The sequence below is a fragment of the Ambystoma mexicanum genome, chromosome 12 (assembly GCF_040938575.1).
Source record: "Ambystoma mexicanum isolate Mex_15411 chromosome 12, UKY_AmexF1_1, whole genome shotgun sequence".
Classification (NCBI taxonomy): domain Eukaryota; kingdom Metazoa; phylum Chordata; class Amphibia; order Caudata; family Ambystomatidae; genus Ambystoma; species Ambystoma mexicanum.
Window position 1 is genome coordinate 818149335 of NC_090936.1, and position 25480 is coordinate 818174814.

Below are 25480 nucleotides of genomic sequence, written 5' to 3' on the forward strand. Positions count from 1 at the left end.
ATGTTTAAAGTTTGGTCGTTGGAGAGGGGAACTTTGACTGAAAGTGCTTCACAGGATTGTATGTTAGACTGGGCAGTCAGTCGCATGTTGAGGCTACATCTGTAAATAAAGGCGACGCCTCCGCCTCTTGCATTCTGTCTGTCCTGTCTTAGGATGGAAAATCCCTCGGGGACTGCTAGCATGATCATCGGGCCAGCCGCAGGGTATAGCCATGTTTCGGTGATGGCAAGGAAGTCTAAGTCCTCGTTCACGATCAGATCAGCTACATCGGTAGCATGTGCTACCATTGACCTGGCGTTGATTAGGGCGCCTTTTATCTGGGGGCTCGTGGAGTTGAGAGTGAGGGTCAGAGGAGTATGTGGGGTTTTGGGTTTAATAGGCTTTGTAGACTTTTTTTTAGAAGTGTTGGGGCTGCACAGAGGTGCCAAGGGCGTACTCTGGGTCCTGGAAGCATAGGATATGTTAAGCGATCTAGCAGGGGGCTCATATATCTTAGCTAGTCTGGCTCTGAGGCGTTGGTTTCGGTCGGTGGTTGGGCATGGCAGGTTTGGTAGGTGCTTTTTGGCGTCTGTTGGGTAAAAGAGGGGCGCAGTGGTCACATATCGTGAGGTGGAAGGTGTTGTAGCTGACAATGTCTTATTGGTAGTGAGGAGTGCCATGGTGTAGAGCGTGGTAGTTAGGGCAAGGAGTGTCAGGTAGAGTGGCTGGTTAGCAACGGATAAGGGCATGCTGAGGCTGTTATTGTAAGGCTAAGGGTAGTCTATGTGAGATGGGGTAGGTTGAGCTAGGCAGGTGTGTCACATTATTTCAGTGTTTAGGGTCACGACCTATCAAGGTACAATAAACAATAAACATAGCCAGTGTATTGCCTCGAATAGGGAATAGCAGTATAAGTAACAAAATGCAATAGGCCTAGTCTGCGGGCTTCTTTGAGTAAAGAATAGCAGAACAGGCTACTGGGCAGAGCAGCTGAGGCCGGATACGGCATACATATGCAGTGGTACCACTAGGATCGAGCGTTTGTCATGCTCCGTAGGGGCTGGTCTTAGAACATGACCTGAGTGGTGATGATCATGCAGCATAGAAGAGGGCATACAGCATACGATAGTGTTCATTTAAACTGCAGGTCATGAGGAGCCTGAGTCACAGATATGCATTGCAAGCTTGGCACGCTATAGGCACAAATCGGTCAGAGAATACACAGTGAATGTTAGGCAAATAATGTTGGGATAGCCCATACTCGCTAGACACAGTGGCAATAACAGTGCCGTGGACAATCATTCCACATTTGGCTGCTGGGAAGACAAAGTAGTGAGAGTGCAGCGCTAGTTCCAATTAAGTCGGAACATGGATTAGTGTGGGCACATGGTGAATTCCATGTGTGTATATATGCTCCGTATAGCTGGAGTATAAGTAGTTGCTTCGCAGTATGAGTCTTACCGGTCTATAGTGGAAGAAGCGGAATGTTCAGGCTGCCAAAAGGTCGTGCATGATAATATTTGCAGTCAGGAGACACGTTGCGTAGATGGAATTGTTGCAGAGCAATGTCCGGCGCCGTGGCGCAGGTGCGGACAGGGGCAGACAGGAAGGGGCCTTAGGCGGAGTGGGCCTTGGGAGAGGTGGGCCGGCTTCCGCCTCCGGCTTGCCTCGTTTCCTAAGGCCGTTGTGATTAGTTGGGTTTCTCCATTTCTCTGTGTGTGACATCCATGCATGTGCACAGGCATTTGTACTCACCAAAGAGCCATGTGTCACCATGCCTCCCAGCTTGCAGGTCCCTGTTTAGGGGTGACATTCTGAATATGAAACTTTCATGGGTGGACCCTGGATAGTTTGCATACACAGAGGTGATTATTCCCTTGGTATTGCATACCACCTGCACGTTGATGGAATGCCAGTGCTAGCGTTTGCGATAGATGTGCTCAGTGGCCCTAGGTGGACGTAGAGCCACATGGGTGCAATCAATGGCACCAAGCACTTTGGGGAAGTGTGTCACCCTGTAAAAGTCCTGGACCATGGCCTGCCTTCCTGCAGGTGTTCTGGGCATGTTTATGTGCCTGTGGACTGAAGGGCGTGCAGTCATGATTACCAACACCTGGTGTAGAAAGCGTGACCGCGTAGGCTGTGAGACGCCCCCAACTATGGCAGATGTCTGCTGAAATGACCCAGTGGCCAGGAAATGCAGTACATTCAGCACCTTTTCCAAGGGGCTCAGTGCTTGGGAGCACAGGGTGGGTGATGTGAGGTCATCCTCCCACTCAGTGACCAGGTCTAGGATGATATGGGGTGTAAACCTGTACCTGCCATAGACCTGGTCATCAGGCATCCCAAAAAGGCTGGTCCTGGGTAAAATATGCAGGGCCTGGCTATCCTCCTCCTCCTGCAGTGTCCCACGACTACTGCTGCGAGGAACGGTACATTCATTGTAGTGGTATGAGCTTGTTTGTTGTTTGCGTGCACTTTTATGCTGCATGGGGGCGCTTACGCCTGCTTTCGGCTGGCGTATGTGTTTCCGTCTTAGCGCGTCTTTTGTAGCGTGCGGTGTTCCCCTTTTCAATTCCATGAATACGTGTTGTTTGCGTGCGTGTGGGGGTTGCAAGGACTTTGCAGCGGTACTTCCCCCGTAACGGCCACGTTTTCACGTGTTGTTCACCATTCCGCGTGATCCGTCCTCTTTTTAGGTGTGTGTGCTGGCCGGTGTGCGCCTTCACTGGGCGTCTCGTGCACAGCCTTCTGGATGTTGCAATGACGTGTGCGCCACATGCAGATTCAGCACAGTTCACAGGTAAGCCATGTGCAGCGCCTTACATGAATTGCCAAATGGGTGCTTGTGTGGCTTTCGCACACGTGCGCTGCGTTTTTCACGCTTGCGCCCCCTTTTCAAGCACACATTAATTCCATGAATTACCCTCTATATGGGATGCTGAAGCATGGCAGTGTTTATATTTGAGGTCGGAAAAACTTGGCTTATACAATGGGAGGCTTTAGGGGCTTTGCAGATGATATAAAAATCAATCACATTGGTCACTGGGAGCAAGTGGAGACTTTTCAGTGCTGTAGTGATAAGTGCTCTTCTTTGCAGCTCATTTCTGAAGCATTTACGTTCGTCAGTTACTTGAAGGAGGCAATGGAAGGGTAGACATATGTTGAGGGTTTAAAATTTAAAGAAAATGCAGGATTGGAAACTGTTGCTGATTTGGGCTAAGAGATAATGTTGATTACCTGGCATGAACCCCACCTTTGTCGCTTGGGACATACGTTATAGGTAAGGTCCCTGTGCTTGATCGACCAAATGGCAATAACACATACATGTGGTTATCATGCTGCGTTACTGCAGATTAATAAATATATGGCTGCTTTGAAACTGTTGTGCAGGATCTGGTGACTTATTTTGACTAATCCCATAAGGAACAGGAAAAACTATAATGGAGTATATGTTGATGTTTTATGCAGTCAGGAACACTATTGGGATTTTTATATTAGCCCATGATTAAGGAGACCTATTAAGCAGATATCACGAAAGGACTACATGCACCGGCTGGACTTGGAGCCATAGTCGCTGGGGGCATTCTTGGTTGGAGGCATGTTATTTAATGTTGCTGCCCCTGGAGCAACCATGAAAAGGTGTAACATAAGGTGAAGCCCGCGTGTGGGAAAGGGGGCGCGCTGTTATCTGCTGTATGGTTGGGACACTCATAAACTGCTTTTTCTCACCTGAAAGATCTCTGAAAGACTCTCTTTAATTCACCCGCTCCGATTCGCGTAAGCCTGTCCGCTTGAGCAAGCCGACAGCAGTTGAGGCGAGTAGGAGCTGCAGGACGATTTGCACTGTCACGTGATTGGATCACGTGTCCTTGGAAGCCACGCCCCCTGATCAGCCTTTAAAATCTTAACAGCATGACCCTTGCGGCGTGAAGCCCACGTGGAGGAAAGGGCACGCTGTTATCTGCTGTTAACGGCTGGGATTGGTGGGATTTACCGGTAAGTGTATAGAAGTAAAACAGAAACATAAAGACATCCTGAAGTGTTTGTTAAAACTACTCTATATACAAAGGTTATTTATCCCTTCTAAATGGAAGTGACCAAACCCCGTACAAGACTACAAGAGAAACTTGCAGAGTCAGTAGCCTTAGTTAACAAAATCACACACCGGCCAGAGATCATTCCAAAACCTAGCACACCCATTAAAAGTAAAAATGTGATAAATGGCCCATTCAAAACTAATGAGACGCCCATAAAAAAACAAAGTCACAAAAGAGAAACTGGGCGAGCAGCCAACAAAGGCATTCATGACAATGTATGGTAATATGGCAGAGCAAGATCATAACACTACTAAAGATGCTACAGACCTGACAACGGGGTTACCTACTGTAACTATACCACCAGCTAAGGACAAAGTGGTTAATAGGTTACCAATACAGCCAGACATCAAATCCTACAAAACCAATAGCGGGATCTCTCAATTACCAACTACAGAGAAAGTTCATCTGGATAACTCACCACTTGCATTCCAGTACCGACAATCCAACACCAAACTAGAACACCAAATAAAAAATTACAAAAAGCCAAATCTGAAGATACCACTTTCACTACAACACTTCAGGAGAGAGTCAGGATAGCGAAACAGCAATGGCATTCAACATACTATCCTACAGACTCCATTAATGATGACTATACCAAATAAATAGATGCAATAATGGATTCCCAAGAAAAAAGAGCAGAAGTGTTTAATAGAATCCTTACACCTGCTCAAAATAAACAGATTAACACATCTACACTGATCATACCTAAAGGAAAGCAGAGCCCACTAAAGATAAATTTAGAAACACCTTGCAACCGTACAAAGAACCAAAGAACAGAGGATTCTAAATCCCAATCTATGAGTACGAAAGATGAGTCTTTAAGGAATATGTCCAAATCTCCATAGAGAGTGCCGACCACGATGCTAGACCTACAGAACACCTTGGTAGCAGTACTTTCAAATGCAATGATCCCTTTCCTAAAAATACAGGAATATATGGTTGACGCAACAAAAGATCAAGCAACCCTGTTTGCAATGATAATGACTAAACAAACGCAGCTTGAATCTTTCACAAACACCATACAAGAAAGACTGAAATATGAAGCTGAAACTTCCAGGATGTGTCAAACAAGATTAACAGACATGGCAAGAGTAGATCACATAGACAAACAAAACTTGATGGAAACTGTGTCTACTATAACAAAAAAACTGATAGACGACAAAGCAAAAAAACAAACACAAATACCGGCCCAAATATCACCTCTGGCTAAAGAAACACAAACTGAAGAAAAAATGGAGGTCATGAATTCTGATCAAACAACACAATATGAAATGCAACATTTTTCTATTGACCTTTGTGACATTCCAGTCCTGTCAATTTTGGGCAATATCGAACCACCAATATGTACTCCCTTTGACATTTTTGATTTGGCCAAACGAGGGACAGTAGATCAAAGCTTGCCAAATAAATCAATCCATAAAAAAGCCATTAAGAAAACGCAAACGGGTTTGCGTGCATTCTTGCGTAAAATGCAAACAGTTCAAAAATCATTAAGTGAAAAGACCCAAACAACCAAACAACGAGATACTACTAAAAATACGGTGCAACAGGGACAGAAGGTGAACTTACCAACAATCAAGAGCTTGACAACTATACCTCAAAAAGAGAATAACATCCAGACTAAACCATTGGATGAGTTATTAGCAGAAATTAAGCAGGACACATCAAACAAACAAAAAACTCTGCCAATTGCTGGAAAGATAGAGATAAGCGAAGATTTGTCAGAAAGTAATCTATCCTCCATAAATTCACAAGACGGTGAATTAATAATCATAGATTAATGTGATGATACAACCATGGACACTACAAGCAACACACAAGGCTCAGACGAACAAACAAACAATCTATCACTTACATACTCAGTTGTATCGAATGATGAAACGTGGTTATCCGCAGCAGTACAAGAGGGAACAAGAGGAAACGAAAGATCCGTGCTTTCTGGAAGTCCACCAATCACGAGACCAAATTCTATAACCCACGGAGTTCTACGTATGGTTACAGAATAGCATTATTTCAAATGACAACATCCACAGAAACACCAGTGTTGCTCAACAGACCTAATATTTTATGGTTATTCAAAGCTATACCCCAACTGAAGTCAATCGGAACTGATGATATTGAAGTAATCATCTTCCCAAATAAAAACCATATGGAAGAAGTGAATATTGATTTCTACTCTGAAGAAATTATGCAACGTGTACTTGCAATGAATTACCAATTAGGAAAACTAGGATTTAATACAGAAGAAATCTTTGTAACAAGATGCATGGCGGAAAAAAAATCCAAGAACATAGCGCGCTCAGATCAAATCCAAAAAGAGAGAAAAATAGAGCAAACAGAGGCAAAAATGGGAGAGAACCAAAGAGTTCTCCAACATTAAGACTGGAATTTAGAAGAGTATATCAAAGCCAAGAAATGAAAAAAACATACTTATAACAACCAAAAAAGCAAGAAGATCAGCTAAATAAAATATCTTTAACATCATGGAATACGCAAGGACACAAACACCTCCTAGAAGATGCTTCACTAACCCTGGCAGATTCAGAAATAATCTGTCTGCAAGAAATATGGTTGGCAGAAGAGGTACTCTGTCAGCGATACATAACTTGGAGGAATCCTGCAATAACTTTGATTCTTGGTCGGCCTGCATCAGGAATGATGACTTTAATGAAAAACATTCCTTCATGGTCAATAGTAGCGAGAACAAATATACATCCATGGGCTCAATACATCACCATTAATTTGGATGGTGACAAAGACAACTTGACACAGTCCACGAAATCCGGGTGTATATCAGTTTTTAACATCTACTGGAATCCGACAGCAATTAATGATGACAAACTAATTGAGTCGGTATGCGATGAAATTGACTATATCACTCTGTCCAATAGCAGCAATTAATTTATCATTGTAGGAGATCTTAATATACACCTATTCAATAAAAGAGGGGACAAATGTAACACACAAGAAATGACAAGTCGTGCAAGAAAATGGACGAAAGAAATGAGAATCCACAATATCACCTTATGCGAACAGCCTATGAATGATAAGGGCTTACCTTGTCCAACCTGGACACATTAAATTTCTACCTCAATCATTGATTATATATTCACTTCAGTGAGTTTACAGAAACTAATAATGGCGACCAATAATTTACCATATATTGCAAGCGATCATCACCAAAAGCTCAGAGCTGGAGGTAAATCCACCCCCCTACCGTCAAACTTGGATTCTGCAGGTGCAGTAACATGCTGTTTTGTGGTAATACTGGCACCTTATTACCGCATTGGAACACTCATAACGAGGCCATAAACACTCCCTACCCATGCCGAGCTGTATACTGCACACTCTTTTGTCTGAAAGCCATGCATTATGCACCCTGAAAATTATGTAAGCTACATCCTGAGCGCTAAACCAGAGAAATGTCAGTATTGTGATGTCTCTGATTAGAATACAATATTCATACAAACACACACATATGTTTTATGCATTTTATTTGGGAGTATGTGTAGTGATTGTGCAAAATAAGAAAATGGGGAAGGCATAAAGTGCACTATTAGTGTCAGGATAAGTGTGGTGTTCCTCCCAGGTGTGGTACAGGGAAATAAAAAACTTAACGTGGACTCTCTTCACCCTCACAGATTTCAGGGGTTCCTTGCCTGAGTGGGAAATCCAATATCTACAAAACAGAACTCTCAAGCAACAAGTATTTAGCTTCCCAATGCCTGGGACTTTCATTTCCCAGGCACTGTGCCAGTCTCCGGTTAGCACTAGGTTCCTTCAATGTCTCCCCTTTTCTCCTCCTTCTACACTTTGACATGATCTTGTTGATCACAGGTTTCTTGTCTTCATCCGGCTTTCCCACTGTTTGCTCGTCATGATGTTCTGCTATAATATGAACATAGGCATCCCAAATTAGGTGGGCAAATGACCCGGGTAGCGAGCATGGCAGGTCCTAAAGGGTGCATAGTGGTGGCCAACTATTCCATGGTTTACACTGTGGCTAGCAATGCCTACCTTTATACCCTGGGATCCTGATTGCCTCTAGCTCCCCTCAATTTTATTAAGAAACTATTTCCAAGGATTCCTCTGCCCTCCTCCTGGTTTCTATCAGCTCTTCTCTCTACATCTCTTCTTCTTACCCATTTTTCTTCACAACGCTTTCCGCTCGTCAATGGCGCACTCTTCTATTAAGATGTCTGTTGTTTCCTTGTCCCTACTGTTGAAGGCTCTCTCCTTCTGTAATCACCTCCATCTCTTTGACGGTAGTTCAGATCCTATGAAGTCCCTCTTCACTTATTTTGGTGCCACTGTCCTCACCTTCTTTACTTCTGTGGGCACCATTGTCACTATCTCCACCTTCTTCAGCTTTTGGTACTGCTGATTCTATATTCTCCTTCATTGCCCATTTTAATACTATTGCCAATATCTTCTTCACCACTGTAGGCACTGTGTTCACAATCCCCTCCTTTGCCAGTGTGGGTGCCATTGTCACTACCACCACCCCCTATGCCCGAGTGGCCTCTTCTGGTACTGTATTCTCCTTCACACCTTGGAGCACATTTGTCACTATCCCCAACTTCCCTCCCCTTATTAGTTTGCCCTCATTGGCCACCACTCTCCAGCTCATACCATAAGCCCATCTCTCTTAACTCTTCATTTTGTTCGCTCCAGGGTAGCCCAGCCTTCTAAACTGCAGCCTCATGGCTCTGCGGCAACTCAGTTCCTCCTGCTCTCTCCTCCATCCTTTACCAAAACATCTCCTGTCTAAACTCTCCTGTCTCCAGCTCGACACTGAAAATTTGAGGCTGCATGATCTTATAGTGATTTGTCATCACCTTCTCTCTGCTAACCTGGGTTCATGTGTGTTAGCACAGAAAGCAAATGGTTCTTAGACTACCCCCCTCGGAGGGATAACACTACCGAAACGGGACTCTGGATTGGCTTACCCCTCCCCCTGGGCAGTCCTCTCTCTGACTGCCACACTTTGGACCTACCTTCCAGCCTCTGTATCGGTAAGGAGATTCAGATGTGCCCCTCAGGCAGTTGGTATAGGATTTGCAGAGTGGACCCACACATGAGGACGACATCCAGTTCTTCTCTTGCACTTGGCACTGGCTAGTTCTTCCTCTTGAGTAGTCCTCTCTCTGGTTATCACTCCCTAACCCTGCCCTCATTGTAGACTCCCCTAGACTATCTGTTCGTAACTGTATGTTTCTGTAGGCCATGCGCCGCTCAAAGGGTCATTGCCTGATATGTGGAATAGACGGTTATCACACTATCCCAGCAATAATGACCACAAGTAAACTATACCATTGCATATGTCCATTCTTCTGCTGATATTTCTGGGTCATACACATATACCTTATACATGATTCTAAATTCCAACTCACTGGCACTCATTTGAACAAACTTGGTAGTGAATAAAGCTGAATCTGCTCTGCTGAGATTTGAGCCTCTGATTGCAGATGAAATCAAGGTCAGCAGCAGATGTATCTCTTGCGCTACCTTATTGCACAAAGAAACATGTCCTTAGATTCAAAGACAAACAAAGGCCTGGTGGTATTATATACAAAAAAAGCTGTTTAACACGATCTGATTGGGACAATATTTTAAATGTCAGCACAACAGACTACTGAGTGCCACTGGTTAACCTTTTATGGGCTAAAAGGCTCAGGGCCACTTTCTAGATGCAGGTGGCTTGAAGGGTCTATCAGCTAATATTGGAACACAGTCCACACCCCATGGACTATCATGGTTGCAATACAATTACTTGGGTGACTTGAACATTTTGTTCTCTGTGATGCTGAAATCGAACATTTACCTCCAGCAATGGACTGGAGGTAGATCACCCATTTAACCCCCCATAACGTATTGCACAGTATTAATGCTTGTGACGAATCTGTTGAAAATCCCAACGGAGACCGATTGACTCCAAATGGGAATTTAAAGGTTGTTACCACCACTCGTAATCCCATAGCATTGGCGCAGGACAAAGCAGCGGTAACTTTAACTGAGGTTGGTGGTAATTCTGCGCATTTACTGCTGGATTGCTGCCAAACTCGCAATGAGGCCCACTGTGTACTTCTGAATTTGGTAGTCAGCAAATATAGCGGGGGCATGACAATTGGCACTTTTGAATGTACCAAACTTTATGAAGTTGTGGTTACAAACTATCAATGTGTGAACAGATCATTTGAAATACAAATTAGCACATAACAAGTACAGATTAATTTAAACAACTTCAAATCCTTCCCTACAATGAACACAATACTCACTGTCTCTTCGATCCATGCACTGTAGCCTGGAGGGTTGTATCCCATCCCAACAATGCTTGATATTAGCAAAAACAGTAACACAACAGGAGAGATGTATTTCCATGTGTAGTAGTAGTATTTGTAAGGTGTAAAACCAAGCATATCCGTAAGGTCCTCCATGAACCTGCAAATAAAATTAAATTATTTAGTTGTACAGCTCTTCTCTGATGTGGGTTTGTGAATTGCATTCCTTTCTCTGTATGTTTCATGCACTATTTTTAAAATAAGTTAATAGATGATATTCTTCTCTATGCTTTGCACACCAAAATAAAAAGAGAAAGACAAGAGTTTGAAAAGACAAAAGTATCAGCCTGTTGTTGATAGTTGTTCTGAGAGGAAATGCCAATGAAAACCCCGTGAGCTTTTTTTCGACTCGCCCCATGGGCCAGATTACAGAAACCTTGCACTGGTGCAAGTGGAGATTTGCATGTTATTAGAACTATGAAAATGTTTGTCCTGATTCCAAAAAAACATTGGGACCCTATTAGGAAACGTTCAATTCTGCGTGGTTTTAGCACTGGAGCAAAGCTTGCCCGGGGGCAAAAAACCTATTCTCTCAATTCATTTTTGCACCAGGGCAAGCTTTGCACTAGTGCTAATAGAGAATGGTATTAGCATGAGGGCAAATGTTGCCATGGTGTAAAAATGCATTGAAAGTATATGTTTTGTGCATTAGGGCAATTTTTGCCCTACTGCTAATACCGTGCAAAATTGCACGTGCATATTGCAAAGGTTTGCTAATATGTTTCTGTAATCACGCACCATACGTATTTTGCTTGAAGAAAAAAGTGCCACACACCAGGGTTATAAGGAACTTTTTTCTTTTTGTGCAATATGTGAATGAAAACATACATTGTCTAGGCAACAGGTTCTGGCATTCAAGGAAATAATTTCTAGAGGTGGTCAGCATCAAGATAGCTGTACAATGGTATTTTGCTCCTGAGTGGAACGGGAAATGAAGCACAAAACATTACAGACTTACAATGCAGCAAAGGCTGGCACAATCAGAGAGGGCATACAGTAAGTTTCCACAGGAAAAAAGGACACTAATTGGACAACCAGAGTAGGCAAAAGAAACAGCTCCTGGTCAGGGGGTAGTTGACTAGGAATGCCAAGTGAAAGCTGACATCATCGTACAAACGTTGATACCTATTGATCATGGGGGCCTTTTGTGAATTGAAAAATTGATGGAAATGATATGCCATGCCTTATTCACACAAGGGCAAATTGCTCTGCGCTTATGATCGAGGATATTGAGACTGTCCCATTATGTTTATTGGACCTTTTTCAGAAAGAAATTAATTCTATTGAGCCCATAGTCGTAGTCAATTTGCAAGGGTGTAACCTATTGTGTTATGTGTTAGTTATGATGTTCTATATCTTGCACTCCGGACATAGGGTCTTATTATGAGTAACCCAGGCCGGAATAAATGGCAATTTAATGGCTGGTACTACCAGCTCTGGCATTTTTTCCAAACAGTGTTTCTCCGCGCCTGCAGGTAGGAGCAGTGAACAACCAGCAGGCCTGACCTACTGGTAGTTCAGGTCCCTACCTATGGGACTCCATGGGAATGGGAACTTACCCTTCCGCCGCTGCCCGTAATATCCCAGTATTACCGGGATATCGGGCGGTCGATATGGTAAGCCGAGATTGCCTGTAGGCTGCCGGTACTAACAGCAGCCGACCAGCAATTTCATATTGAGGCAGGTAGTGTTTTTGAAACACCAAATGAGAATGAGAATGATGTTTTGGCCATGTTGCTAACAGAGAAAAAAAGAGAAGAAGGGAAATGTAGAACAAACAGGTTACAGATGCCTCAAGAACTGTGATTGCAGCATGCAAATAAGGTATGTTTAATTCATAAAACAGAGCAATGAACATTGAGGTAGATACCACAAAGTCATTATCCAGAAAACCACAATATGCTTTGGGAACTGAGACAGAAAAAGTAATTTCAGTAGAAATAAATAGTAGTAATAACTGTATTATTAGAACCAGAAATACTTGGGCAAACAAAAGGCCTGTGCTATATTCCAATCCTACCCGTAGGAAATCTGGCCATGATGTCTATAGATTTGGGCAAGATTTTAGAGCAGTAAATGCAGTAGTATTGCCAACATTTCCAGGAAGTTCCTAATCCAGCAACCATAATTATAATTATTCTTTTATAATGTGCTTAACACCAATAAGTGGTTTCTAAACGCGGGACTGGGATTGAAACCTCTATTGTGCTGCGTTGTATTACTTCTAAGACAAACACCATGCCCCTGAGCTAGTCTTGCATAATGCCCTAAGTCACATATGCCACAGTTATCGATTCATGTTTAGTCTTCTTTTCAGTCCCGATACATATGGATAGTTAGTGACTCTTTGTAGTTATTGATTTTGGTATCAACATTTGTGAACCTATTTACCTAAGGGATTCACAGAAAGTCCAACCCTTTTTTCACAAGTCCCGAAACAAGAGTTAGATGATATGAAGGTTCACAATTGTGCAACATATGTACAGTACAAAGACAACTTGATGATCACATCGCTCTCATTTAAAGTATTCAAACAAGACACATTAGTATTGCTAATGGCACATATTACCAGCAGAGAACAGGTGCTGGCACAATATGTTAATCCCCATTCCATGGAGCCCATAGGACTCCATGGGTGAATTGGCGATATTACAGGCACTGGTAATACTGGTGCCGGTAATAGCAGCTGTTTTTTGCCAGTGGGACCTGACTCAACTCCAACTGTTGCCTGGAGGTAAATCAGGCCACCCGAAACAGGACGGTAACTGGAATTACTGGCATGTTAATTCTGAACCAGCCTCCTAATAAAAGTTACCATGTATAAAAGGAAAAATGACATTGCTTAGGACATTATATAAAAGGAGAATGTAGAAACCTTACCAAAAAAAGAATTACAATTATTCTAAATTTGCCCCATCCAGTGAATATTGGCCAAATTAGAACTATTTCAGGCACTTTTTGGTATTGCTGCAAGTTTATATGCGGTCATGCAGTGATAGCAAAACCATTACAAGTGATGACACTCTTAAACATACAGAAACTTTAATATGGACAGGCAAAGCATTAAAGGCATTTAACAAAATAAAGCAGGCATTAGCCAGGTTACCTGCTCTTGGGTCCCCAATTCTACAAAGCCATTCATTTCGTATTGCATGAAAAATAAACCCATGCACAAGCAGTGATAACACATAAACATAGGAACATGCATCACCAGAGAGCCTATTACAGTACAGAATTATCCAAACTCGTACCATTGCTCCAATTCTTGAATCTAGGATTTTTTTACATTACTTTGCCTGGCTCTACTGTTTTACGTGTCTACGTATCCAGACCCTGTGGTGGTTTTAGCTCTGGAGAGATGTGTTGCAATGATAATACAGTTAAGGATGAAAAGAACAAGCAAGCAATACATTCCTGATAAGATCACAAGCTTATATAATGTGTATGTCCCAATATGTTCTTATTTGATGGAAATAAACAAAAATGTATAATTGATTTAAGTATTCATTATTTGCTCATCATAAAATCCTATTATCTCTCTGGGATTTAATATGTGGAAGTTTTGCTGGGAATTGTTTACATATACGTATTTCCTAATTACATTATTCAATTGTATTTTGTGTGGATTATTTATCTTGAAATGTATCTAAATATTGTTTTATTATTAGGGCCACATTGTGATATGTTTTAATGAATTAAGTGCATATTGTTATTATTATATTACGTGGCATAACTCTGGTATAATTATGCTTCACTTGATATGTTTTATGGAATTGATTTTGGAATAAACATATACAAACATGTCATAAGATTCCGTAGAAGCAGGGCTAGTACCATGACCGTGATCTGTAATCACAGGTCCATGTTCATTCCAAAGCACTGACAACATAGCACTGGTTTACCCCCTGTTGTAGCAATTCAACACACAGGCACAGCATTGGTACTGAAGAATTGCAAAATATGAATTAATAGTGTTTAATTCAGCAAATGTCAACGTTACACATTGCAGTGATTGAGGAACCACATCACTGCCTCCTAAAGAAGCAGTACTTAGAAGATCGCAACATGATTTACAGGAAATCTCATTGTAAAACAAATTATGAACACTAATTGGATAGTTTATGTTTGAGGGATGAGGAAGGGGATTGGATAGTTTATGTTTGAGGGATGAGGAAGGGGATTGGATAGTTTATGTTTGAGGAATGAGGAAGTGCATCGCAGTAACATCAATAGACTGTGCACAACAACTAGATTGTCTTCTCAACTCAGGTAGCTGAGTTGCATTGACATGTGCATATACCATAGTAAATGAAAGGCAGGGGAACATATTCACAGACTCACCCTATTTGTTTCAGATATTACAAGATTGTGGTAGTCTGTGGAACAAGAGCGGTTTTAGAACAGCAGCTGCCACAGAAATAAAACATGCCTATTTTGTAAATCCTCTCTTAAACTCAATACAGCTTCAAAAATAGCGATCATAAAATGAAATGTGTACCGAGGCCCGAGGATTGACTTCAGTCGAGGGAGTGCTCCCAACGAGCCAACAGAGAGAAAGACCATCCTTTCCCTTTACAACTTGGTGGAGAAAATGGTGCCACAATGGAAAGTGCAGTCTGCAAATGCACCATTATGATACACTTGAACAGTTGGCAGAAATACGGAATCCTTGATCAGATAGAGAGAAAATGCATGGCTTTGAGCAGAATCCTTTCTTCACAGTGATAAGCTTCAGTGAAGATGTGAAACACATGTGGTATTTCCCAGAGTACTGCAACATTATTGCGCATGATTGCTGCATGTTGATGCATGATTTGCGAAAAGATGAATGACAACACACATAAACAAAGAATGGAATGCTCCAAGTTTTTCACAGGATGTGTAGAAAAAGTCTCTGATTTTAAAAGAACAAAACAGAAAGAAATATCACAGATCAAGCAGGGGCAGACATGGCTCCGTTAGTGCTGTTTGCAAATGTACAGTTTACTAGCAGGTGTTCCCGTGCTTTGTACTGTAATCCCTACTTCAGTCTACGTTTGAATTGTATTTAATGTACCAAATCAATGCTTCTTTGTAGACAGTATTGTTAGACTTTCCTGTAGGAGCTAGTGTGAACACAATGGGCCTCATTACGATTTTTGGAGGTAGCCATGGTGCTGTTAGCACCATGGCTGCCTCCAAAATCGTGTCCGGGTCCGGGTTCTGTGAATGAGGAATTACCGTGTCATTCCAACCTTGGAAGACTGGGTATTTCTTCAATCACAGAACCAATCCCCATTCGAGCCCCGTAGGGCTCAATGGGAATGGGGATGGAGCTAATAACGGGCCTGCTAGTAGCAGGCCCGTTATTAGCGCCCTGGTTCCTTAGCGGCTCCCGCTAAGGGCGCCTGGTAAAACCAGGCACCCATAGCTGGACCCGCTAAGGGTCCTCGGAATAAGGCGTTAAGGGTTTACCGGCACCGGTCTGCTTACCGGTGCCCGTTAACCCTTACCGCCCACCTCGTAATGAGGCCCATTGTCTTTGTTTCTAACTATGGAGCAAGCCACATAAAGCTGACCATGAGAAAAACAGGAATCCCGTAAATCGATTCCAGCTACTTTGACTTTGAGTGTTGAGATTGCGCAGCAACATTATTGGTTTCTCTGTCTACAGCTGAGGCAGCAGCAACCTCAACATAAGTGCTGTACGTGTAGGGTTGAAGTGTTTAAGCTTGAAGTCATGTACCCGTATGTGTACAGCTGAAGCATGTAAGCTTTGTACTCTTGAGATGGCATACGTTCATCAACTTCTGTGGGAAATGAAGCTTCTGTAATGATCATGAGAAATGTGCCATGATGTGATGGCCAATGTCATTTTAATTGTGGGCACTATTCAAGAGATATGCATTGTTTTCTGTCACCCGAATTACTACAAAATCACTGATTTGTGTCACCCACATGACTTTAAAAGTGAGGGCAACTAATGTCATCTAGAACGGTGATAGTGTGGAAAGTTTAGGAACAATGAACATAGAATTATGGCAGAACTACGGCGCAAGGAGCCATATGGCAGGGGTAAGCATTGCAGACCACTTTAAAAAGAAACAATCTGAAAATATATTTGTATTTTTATTTTGTATTTTATTGCATTTATATAGCACTTTAATCCAACGTGCTTTACATGAGAACAAGAAACAATATGATAAGCATACAATGGCAATTGAATCACAACTCGAAAACAGTACAAGGAACAATTTACATTATTGCTGAGGCAAGGAGGGAGTAGAGAGAGACAGAGGTGTGAGAGGGAATGGGAGGTATGAGTGGAGGTAGAAGCAGAAGTAAGAGGGGAGGCGAGGAGATGTGAGGAAGAAGAAGGGAAGAATAAGACTAGATGAGAAAAGGAGGTAGGGTAGAAGGGAGTAGAGAGGAAGGAGAGGGTAAAGAACTACAGGAGTAAGAGGTGAGGCATGAGGTGGTGGGAGAAGTAGGAGAGGAAGCGAAAGGTGTTAGGGAGGGGAATGGAAAAGATAAGGTCGCAGAGAAGAGTGAAAGGAAGGGTATGAGGGAGAAGAGCAGATGGGGATACTTGTTACATTGTCTACACCATGCAACCTACCCACATTCTGAATTTTAGGTTTGTAGCAGGTTTTGAACAGACACACACTCACATATCCCCAAATGTCCCTTTTATATATAGAGATGTATTCAGTTGGCAAAATTGGCTATTCTCGAGTTTCTGCTAGTTGTTGTTGATGTGTTCTCAAAATCGATAGGGGAATATCTAAAGCATAACGCAGACAGTCAGGCTGAGGCATAGGGGTCATTATGAGTTCGGAGGTAGCCATAGCGCCATGGCTGCCTCCAAACCCGGGTCCGGTTCCGGTCTGACAGAATGGGGACTTACCGGGTCACTCCGACCTTGGAGGACCCGATAAGTCCCCATTCTGTAGACCATTCCCAATAGGGCTCAGTGGGAATGGGGAAGGCGATAATTACGGCCGCTAATAGCAGGCCTGTTTTTAGCGCCCGGTCCCTTAGCGGGACCCACAAAGGACGTGTGGTCAGGGAATTGGACGGTAAGGGTTTAACGGCACCGGTCTCCTTACCGGTGACCATTAACCCTTACCGCACAACTCGGAATGAGGCCAATAGTCTCTAATACTGCACTGTATACCTAGGTTGGAGGCACCATTGTTTATCAACAGTGAAAGAGGTACATACTTCACAAAGAAACTAGTAAAGGAGCTATGTTAAGTCCTGAACACATGCTCCATTGTTCATGTCACCCTAAATTAGTGTGGTTGTTGAAGACAAAAAATTATATTCAGAAAAACAGAATTGCTAAAATATGTGGAGAATACTCATTCTAATTATCATGCGAGGAACAGCAGCCAGAGTGACAGGAATGAATCCAAATGAGATACTCACTGACAGGCTGATGCATCTGCCAGAGGATCCACGAGTGCCTTTGAGTGAAAGTATTTAAATGTGCCTATTAGCAGGTGCAGGGGCCACTGCCGAGGGGGCCACTAGCAATATTTCATTTGTTTCAAAGAGGGCGATGGATTTATGTGAAACATCACAGTCGAAAGAATTGCTTAGAAACAAGATTTTCCGGTCAGCATGAATTGTTTGTAATTACAGACATTGCCGTTCGTTGTAAGAATATCCCCACACACTGACTCATACCAGGCACTGTAAACCAGCAATTCCACTGATTGATGCAATAGCGGCTGGATCAGGTGTGTCGGCTGGCTAGTGGGATGGTGGTCTTTGATTATTTGCTAAGTTGGTACTCAGTTAAGAAAACATACATAGCGAATTTAACACCTTAGAGACTACTAGTAAAACATGCTAAAGAAAGTGTACAGGAGGTACATGGTTTTGAAAATGCCCTGTTGTACATAGGCAGCGTGGATAAATTGCTTCTTGCAAATGTGGGATTATATGTGTGAATCATTCCAAGCACAAAGGAGTGTCCTTATGGACAAATAAACTCTGCCTGTAAAGGTCTGCCACAGTGGGTATCAACAGACAAGGAGTACAACATACTTGCAAATCCAGCATCCCGTTCATATTTGGCTTGGGAGAACGTTATTAAAAAACCTGAAGTGAAGTTGTACTTTGCAATAAAGATTAACAAGTAAGAATATTTAGAGAAACACAGAAAATAAACTTAACTGAATACTGCTCTACATATGTGTTTTTTCAAGGCACAGGATGTCTACAGAGCAGAGCCATGCAGTGGATGACAGATGGAAAGATGAAGATCAGCAAGGGTTCTCTGCGGGCAGTCAACATTTTAGAAGGTACTTGTAATACTGCTTGCCACTACAGAAAAAGTTATAAATGATGGTGGCAACATGAATTTGTGAGCCTTTCAATAAAGGCAATGTACCGGAAGGCTGTGCTTTTAATGATTTATAGTGAAAATGTCGAAAACAAAAATGTTGAAAGAAATAATGTTTAAAATAATGTCAAATGTTTATTATTTTTGTTTTGTTGTTAATGGGGGGGTTCCCCCTAACCTCCCGTTTATTTTTTATAGTTAAACCCAAAGAAACATACAAATAAAAAAACACATTCAATTTTTTTTCGACATTTTTATTTTTTCAACATTTTTGTTTTAGACTTTCTTCAGTCGACATTATAACTGCGCACCACTTTTAATTACTCCAATAATGTCCACACTGAACTGTTGTCAAAATAACATTACATGGGTGATGATGAAATCCACTATCGATCCATGCCATTATTGAAAAGAACAAATGTTCTGTTATTCAGTGTGTACTTTATCATGTTACGAAGCCCAAAAATCTGAAAGAAGCAGCCACCGTACAACCTCAAATGCCATTGTAGAAACATGTGCATAATGGTACTGGTCCAACAAAAAGTGGACTGTTTTGAACACTGCACTTGGTTTGATGGTTCACTCTACTGTGAATCTAGAAACTACCCTACAAAAGTATAGAAGCTATATTATGTCGGCCGAAAACCAATCGCATCATATGCCCCACATCGCCAATAGAGAATCGTCAGCATAACCATAGGGCATCCATTTTGTGCTGCAGCATCCGCCATTTGCTTTCTCTTACTTTCTGTTCACCGCTTTGCAAAATGTATTTTATTTCATAAACTCATGCATGGAGCGAGGCCACAGTTTACATGTTGAGAGACCGGCCCAGACAGAAATGCCAAACAGTACAGAAATACATAGTTTTCCTCCCTCAAAAGTCCTTGAAGGCGAGCAGCGAGGCATTTAATCAGCGGCCCAGGTGCTGCCCGGTCTCACTGAAGCTGTAGAAACAGGCCGTTAAAACATGAATTATACTTTTCTAGCGTCCCCCCTTCGGTGCTCTCCTTAGATCAGTCTGATCCCTAGTCCACGAATAGAAACCAGTAGATGACATGCTTTGGAATGTGTCTCTCCTACAAACACAGTATCCTCGCTGAACAAGTGCCTTGTGTTCTTCATAATAAATAACTATGTCTGCTTACTGCAAATTGCAACTGCTGCTAAAACGCGTATTATAGATTGGGTAAGAAACGTGTCATAATGTGTCATATTTGTCATAATTGCCAATCACCAAACCCTAGCTCAAGAAGATACATTATGGCCGGTTTTGATGTGTCACAAAGAGATTGTATGATTGTATTTTCTATATATGAGACTGTTGTAAAATGTTCGCTCTCTTGCGTCTCACGAGGTCTGGGTGACACAAGTTGCAAGATGTTAGACCCAGCCCGCCGACTGAGAATATTTGCTTTGCAATAAACCCTAGTACTTGGAAATGGAACTTTGTGTCTGTCGTATCACTTAGTGTATGGTGATTGTGCCTTGTTTCCATACACGAGGGTCTTCAGGGCCTAGCAAAAAATGGTGCCTGAATAGGGACCATCCCCCTTTTGCTCCATCGTGTACGTTGAATTTGAAGAAGGTGAAAATTAATCGAGGACGAGGCCGTCGAGCCGGGTTTGAAAGGTGTTCAGGCGCCCTGTAAAAGTGATGAGAGACTCCTTTGCAGATCTGCACACAGCCGATCCCTGATCGACGAGCAGCGGCCAGAGAACATCGAGGCTAGGGTCCCGAAACGAGGCAGATTGAGCCAGATACGCAGTCACGACGATTCTTGGTTGCGTCTGTATACGGACGAATTGCGTCTTGAGTGATGAACTGATTCATCAGGTGAGTCGTGCCACGATTCTTAATAGCCCTGATATTGGTTGAGAGTTGCTCTTGCAAGATCAAACACCCAGGGTAAGGTACGAATAATATCAATATGCCTAGGAAAATATATTCCTATCTAGTGGGATTTTTCCACTACGGTAGACAATCTTTGGAGACTGGCCAGGCTGCGCCACCCATAGGGTCGCCAGCGTTTGAAATGATTGTGAAAAATGGGATAGGGGGAAAAATGTTCAATACATTTTGGCATAGGCAGACCAGGCATGTAGAAGACTTGCAGTGGCTGAAAGATGGTACTTTTGAAATGGAACAAATAGAACACTTAGAATCAGTACTGCTGCGCAAGAAACCACGCCCCGCAACATTTGACGTCGTAAGAGCCTGGGGGAAGGAAGCTAATCTCCATCTAAAAAGTAGGGAGAAACAGGCACGTAGACACAAATCAAACACAGAAAAAGCGCTAGAACTAGAAGAGCTCAGAATAACTGAGCATATCAGAAGAGGGGATAGGAGTATCCAATTAGGAATACAACAAATATATCCCCAACAAGAATTGCATGCATCAGATGAACTAATAAATACAATTCTAAACGAGCAGAGAAAGGAGCGTCCTCAAAGTAATGTTGACACTATTGCACCAATACACATTTCTCCACCTCAGTTGCCACCCCCATTCCTGTTGTTCTAACTGCACCATCTCCCCCTGTGCATGTGACACCACCAACAGAGCAGGAATTAGCAGCTGCAGAAGGAGGCAGTTCTAGGGAGGCGGGGCCTGCACAAAGAGGGAGCACCAGAGTAACTAGCAATATGGTTAGCAGGGAGAGGAAAAAAGAATTGAAAGAATGGGCAGAAATGTATATTGAAGGCAATGACGAGGGATCCGAGCAGAGTGCAATGTATGACTATAAGAAGCTTGGTGAACAACAGGTATTGTTGGAATGCAAGGGGAGTATCTTATAGATAGATGGAAGAAATTGACCGGTATGTTAGCACCGCAGAAGTTGGGGGATCTAAATGCTTTTTCGCGGATGAAGGAAAGTGCTGTAGAGATAAAAGAGCACGTAGACCGGCTATTTGAGTTTAAAAATTAACTTGATGAATTGCATGCCGAGGTGAAAAGGGGGAAACAACAGGTGTCAAGTGGCAATTTTTTCCACCGTCAAAACATGTTAGTTAAGAGATGAAAATATGTACGCGAAAGGCAATTAGATGGATTACGGATGCTACCATTTCTCCAATGGATGTACATGAGACGTTTGATCAGTATACGGTAGAAATGCAGATGAAGACATTGCAGGTGATGGCTGAGTATTTGCAAGATGAATGTTTTGAAAAAGGTATTGTTGCCCCCCCCCAATTTAATGACAATATACAAAAGAGCGTTTTTACCTGAAACTGGAAAGTCTGCCCTCTACCTCGATTTAGCTATAGTGCTCAATAAACAAACCAATGAAGAAACGGCTAGTTTGATATTGCCCATGAGAGAGGTATCTCCCACCTTGGTGCCAAAAGTAGAGATTGCTGCTGCGGATGGAAATCCACCGCAGGTAATAGAAGCCCATTATAAAGCACAGTTCGTGCATGTCCCTTTTTCCAGAAAAGAGGTGAATAATATAAAACAAACCATCCCTGATTTAAGAAAGAATCCGTCAGGATTTTATAAAGAGATTGGGCCTCATTACAACTTGTGCGGAATGGGTTTAACGGCACCGGTAATGGTGCCAGCACCGTTAAACACACTCCGCACTATTACGAGGTCCCCTCGCGGGACCCGCTCTGGACGTCTGGTTTTTCAGACGTCCATAGCGGGTCCCACGAGGGGACCAGGGAGCTAACAATGGGCCCGTTCGTAATGGGCCCGTTGTTAGCTCCCTCCCCATTCCCATTGAGCCCTATGAAGGCTTGAATGGGAATGGGGAAGGACCGGGCCTGGGTTCCCTGAAGGAGGAAACACTGGTCCCTCCATATTCGGAATGGCCTGGTATTTTCCCATTTAGGGAACCCGGATGCAATTTTGGAGGCAGCTATGCCCTTATTAAGGAATGTCTGCCTCCAAAGCCATAATGAGGCCTTTGAATACTATTTGAAATTGTCTATTTTTACAATGAGTGATATTGACCTATTATTTCCTGTAATTCTCCCAATAGATATATGGAAACAATTAGAAATGTAGATGATGCTGATATTTTGGGTGGGACATGGGAACATTTGATTAAAGAGGATACAGACAGAAAAGTTGGCGAAAAACCATCACCGGTTTTATTAGCATTATCAGCACGCATAGTTCAGAAATTAAAAATACCAGTTCCTGAAAAAAGAATTGTCTGGGATAAATTAACAGCATGTGTGCAAGGTAAAGATGAATTGGCTACTGACTATTTTAATAGATTTGAAGAAGTATTTGCAGATTTTTTGTAGCCAAGATTTGAGCACTGAACCTGAGAAGAGATTATTTGTTGAGAAATATGTGAGAGGGTTGCTACGAAAATTCAAAATTTAATAATGACATCTGAAAGTGCGTGGCAAGCAAAATCACAGAGTGAGGTATTACACATGGCACAGTATTAAGAGAATAGAGTAAATACAGAGAAAGAGAAAGAAACGAGGGATAGAGTTAATTTAAAGATGAGAGTATTGTTGCAGCAGGTAGCGAATAATAACATGGATGGAGGAAATGCACAAACAAGAGGGAATTTTTCCAACATGACGGAGGTCCAATTGAACTGAATCAATGAGCATATCATAGAGAAGAAGGTAATTGGTGAGCACAGTGCCCACATTTGCAGAATAGGAATGGAAATGCCCCGAGGAGGTAGAATAGAGGTCGCCCGGGAACACAAGGACAAAATAGAAACTCAAGAATGCCACAAAATCAGAATCACGAGGGAAATAACAACCCAAATCAGAACCAAAATCAGCAACAGCAGAATAGTGCAGGAGAAGGAAACGTTTATGATACTCAGTCCAATTCATACTACTCTGGCGACTTTACATCTGATGATGTATTGTTTAACTAGGACAGCCGAAGACAGGGGTCGGAACCAGTGTCTTTTCCCGTTGACCAGAAAGGGCCCTACGTACAGATGAAAGCTGGGAATAGAAAGCATACTTTTCTAGTGGACACAGATGCACAAATGTGCTCAATAGACCATCACTTGGTTCCAAAGATACCACTGTCAGGGCAAAATAATGTTTCCGTAGGGTTCTCAGGTACACCAGTCATCAGTCCAGTGTTGCAGTCAGTACCTATAACTCTAGGTCCATTCATTGAGTCTTGCCCATTTCTTTTGACACAAAATTGCGGCGAAAATCTATTGGGTTTAAATTTGTTGAGTGAGGTTATTAATTGTTCCCCTTATGGAGTGTATATGACAATAGCACCACAAAAAATGCCAGTGTCACAATTTCTGTCTAAACCATTCCCAACTGAATTAAGTAGTGTGCCAACTTGTATATGGGTGATGAACGACAATGATGTTGGTTGTTTGAAAATAGAGCCAGGGAAAATCATTTTGAAGGAGAGAGTTACATTGCCACATATTCCACAGTATAAAATTACGGTGGAAGGCGAAAAAGCGTTGAAATGCATTGTTTCTGATTTAATTAAACGAAATGTAATTGAAGAAATTACTGATAGCACTTGCAATAGTCCAATTCTTCCAGTTTACAAGAAAGGAGGGAATGAAATACCATATTGTTTCATAATTGATTTGTGCGGATTGAATAAAGTACTTGATCCCCAATTCCCATTGGTCCCCGATGTCACTACCATTTTAACTAAAATACCAGCATCTGCTTCGTATTTTAGTGTTATAGATCTCAGGAACATGCTTTTTTAGCATTCCGATACATCCAGATAGCAGATATTTATTTGCTTTTACATTCGGAGGATGTTCTTTCACATTCACACAAATTCCACAAGGTTACTCTGAGAGCCCGAGTATTTATAACAGAGCGTTAAAAGAACAACTAGACACGTTAGAATTACCAACTGGTTGTGTATTATTGCAATACATTGATGACCTATTGATTACTGCTGACACAGAAGGCATTTGTAAGGAGAGTACTTCGAAGTTGTTGACACATTTGGAAGCACATGGACATAAAGCTACACTAAAAAAGTTCCAGTATTGTCGAAAGGAGGTGGCCTATTTATGCTACCTACTTTCAAAAGAGGGAAGAAGACTGACATCAGAAAGAATAGAAAGCATCTCTGGTATGCCTATTCCAAAGACACAGAAGGAAGTCAGAGCTATAATAGGCATGGCTTCATATTGTAGGCAGTGGATTGCTAACTTTGCCATGATTGTAAAACCGATTGTGGCGTTGACAAAGACGGATGTTGCATTGCCTTTGCCATGGAGTGTGGAATGTCAGGATGCATTTGATCTGCTCAAAGTTGCATTGTGCTCAGCTCCAGTTTTGGGCACACCAAATTATGAAAAGGATTTCAAGTTATTTTTGCATGAGAGTAATGGTTGTGCTTTGGCAGATTTGACTCAGGAACAAGGAGGGAGAAATAGACAATGCGGTTATTTTTTTTCAGTGCTGGATCCTGTTGCATGCGCTTTGCTGCGCTGTTTGTGAGCTGTTGCTGCGGCTGCCACATCAGTAAAACAAACCATGGGAATGGTTTTGGGTCACGCCTTAACCTTAATGGTGCCTCACACAGTAGACGTTCTTTTAAATAGAACGCAGATACAACATCTTACATCAGCTAGGCTGACAAGATATGAAATTATACTATTTGCACCGCATATTCAAATTTTGAGATGTTGCGCTTTGAATCCTGCAGAGTTACTGCCCCTCCCAATGAAAGAACGTGTGAAAGGGAATCACCACCCCATGATTGTATAATGGTTACTGAACAAGAAACGAAAGGAAGAATT

The 25480-nt window shown here is 42.3% G+C and overlaps 1 protein-coding gene across 1 annotated transcript in view; it reads right to left on the minus strand.

The window, feature by feature from the left end:
* The window catches only part of SLC6A15 (solute carrier family 6 member 15), a 778634-nt gene that overhangs the window by 73347 nt on the left and 679807 nt on the right, over positions 1 to 25480 (minus strand). The window contains exon 11 of the mRNA XM_069629318.1: positions 10358 to 10520. Within this exon, the coding sequence (XP_069485419.1) occupies positions 10358 to 10520 (163 nt within the window). The remainder of the gene's footprint in view (positions 1 to 10357; positions 10521 to 25480) is intronic.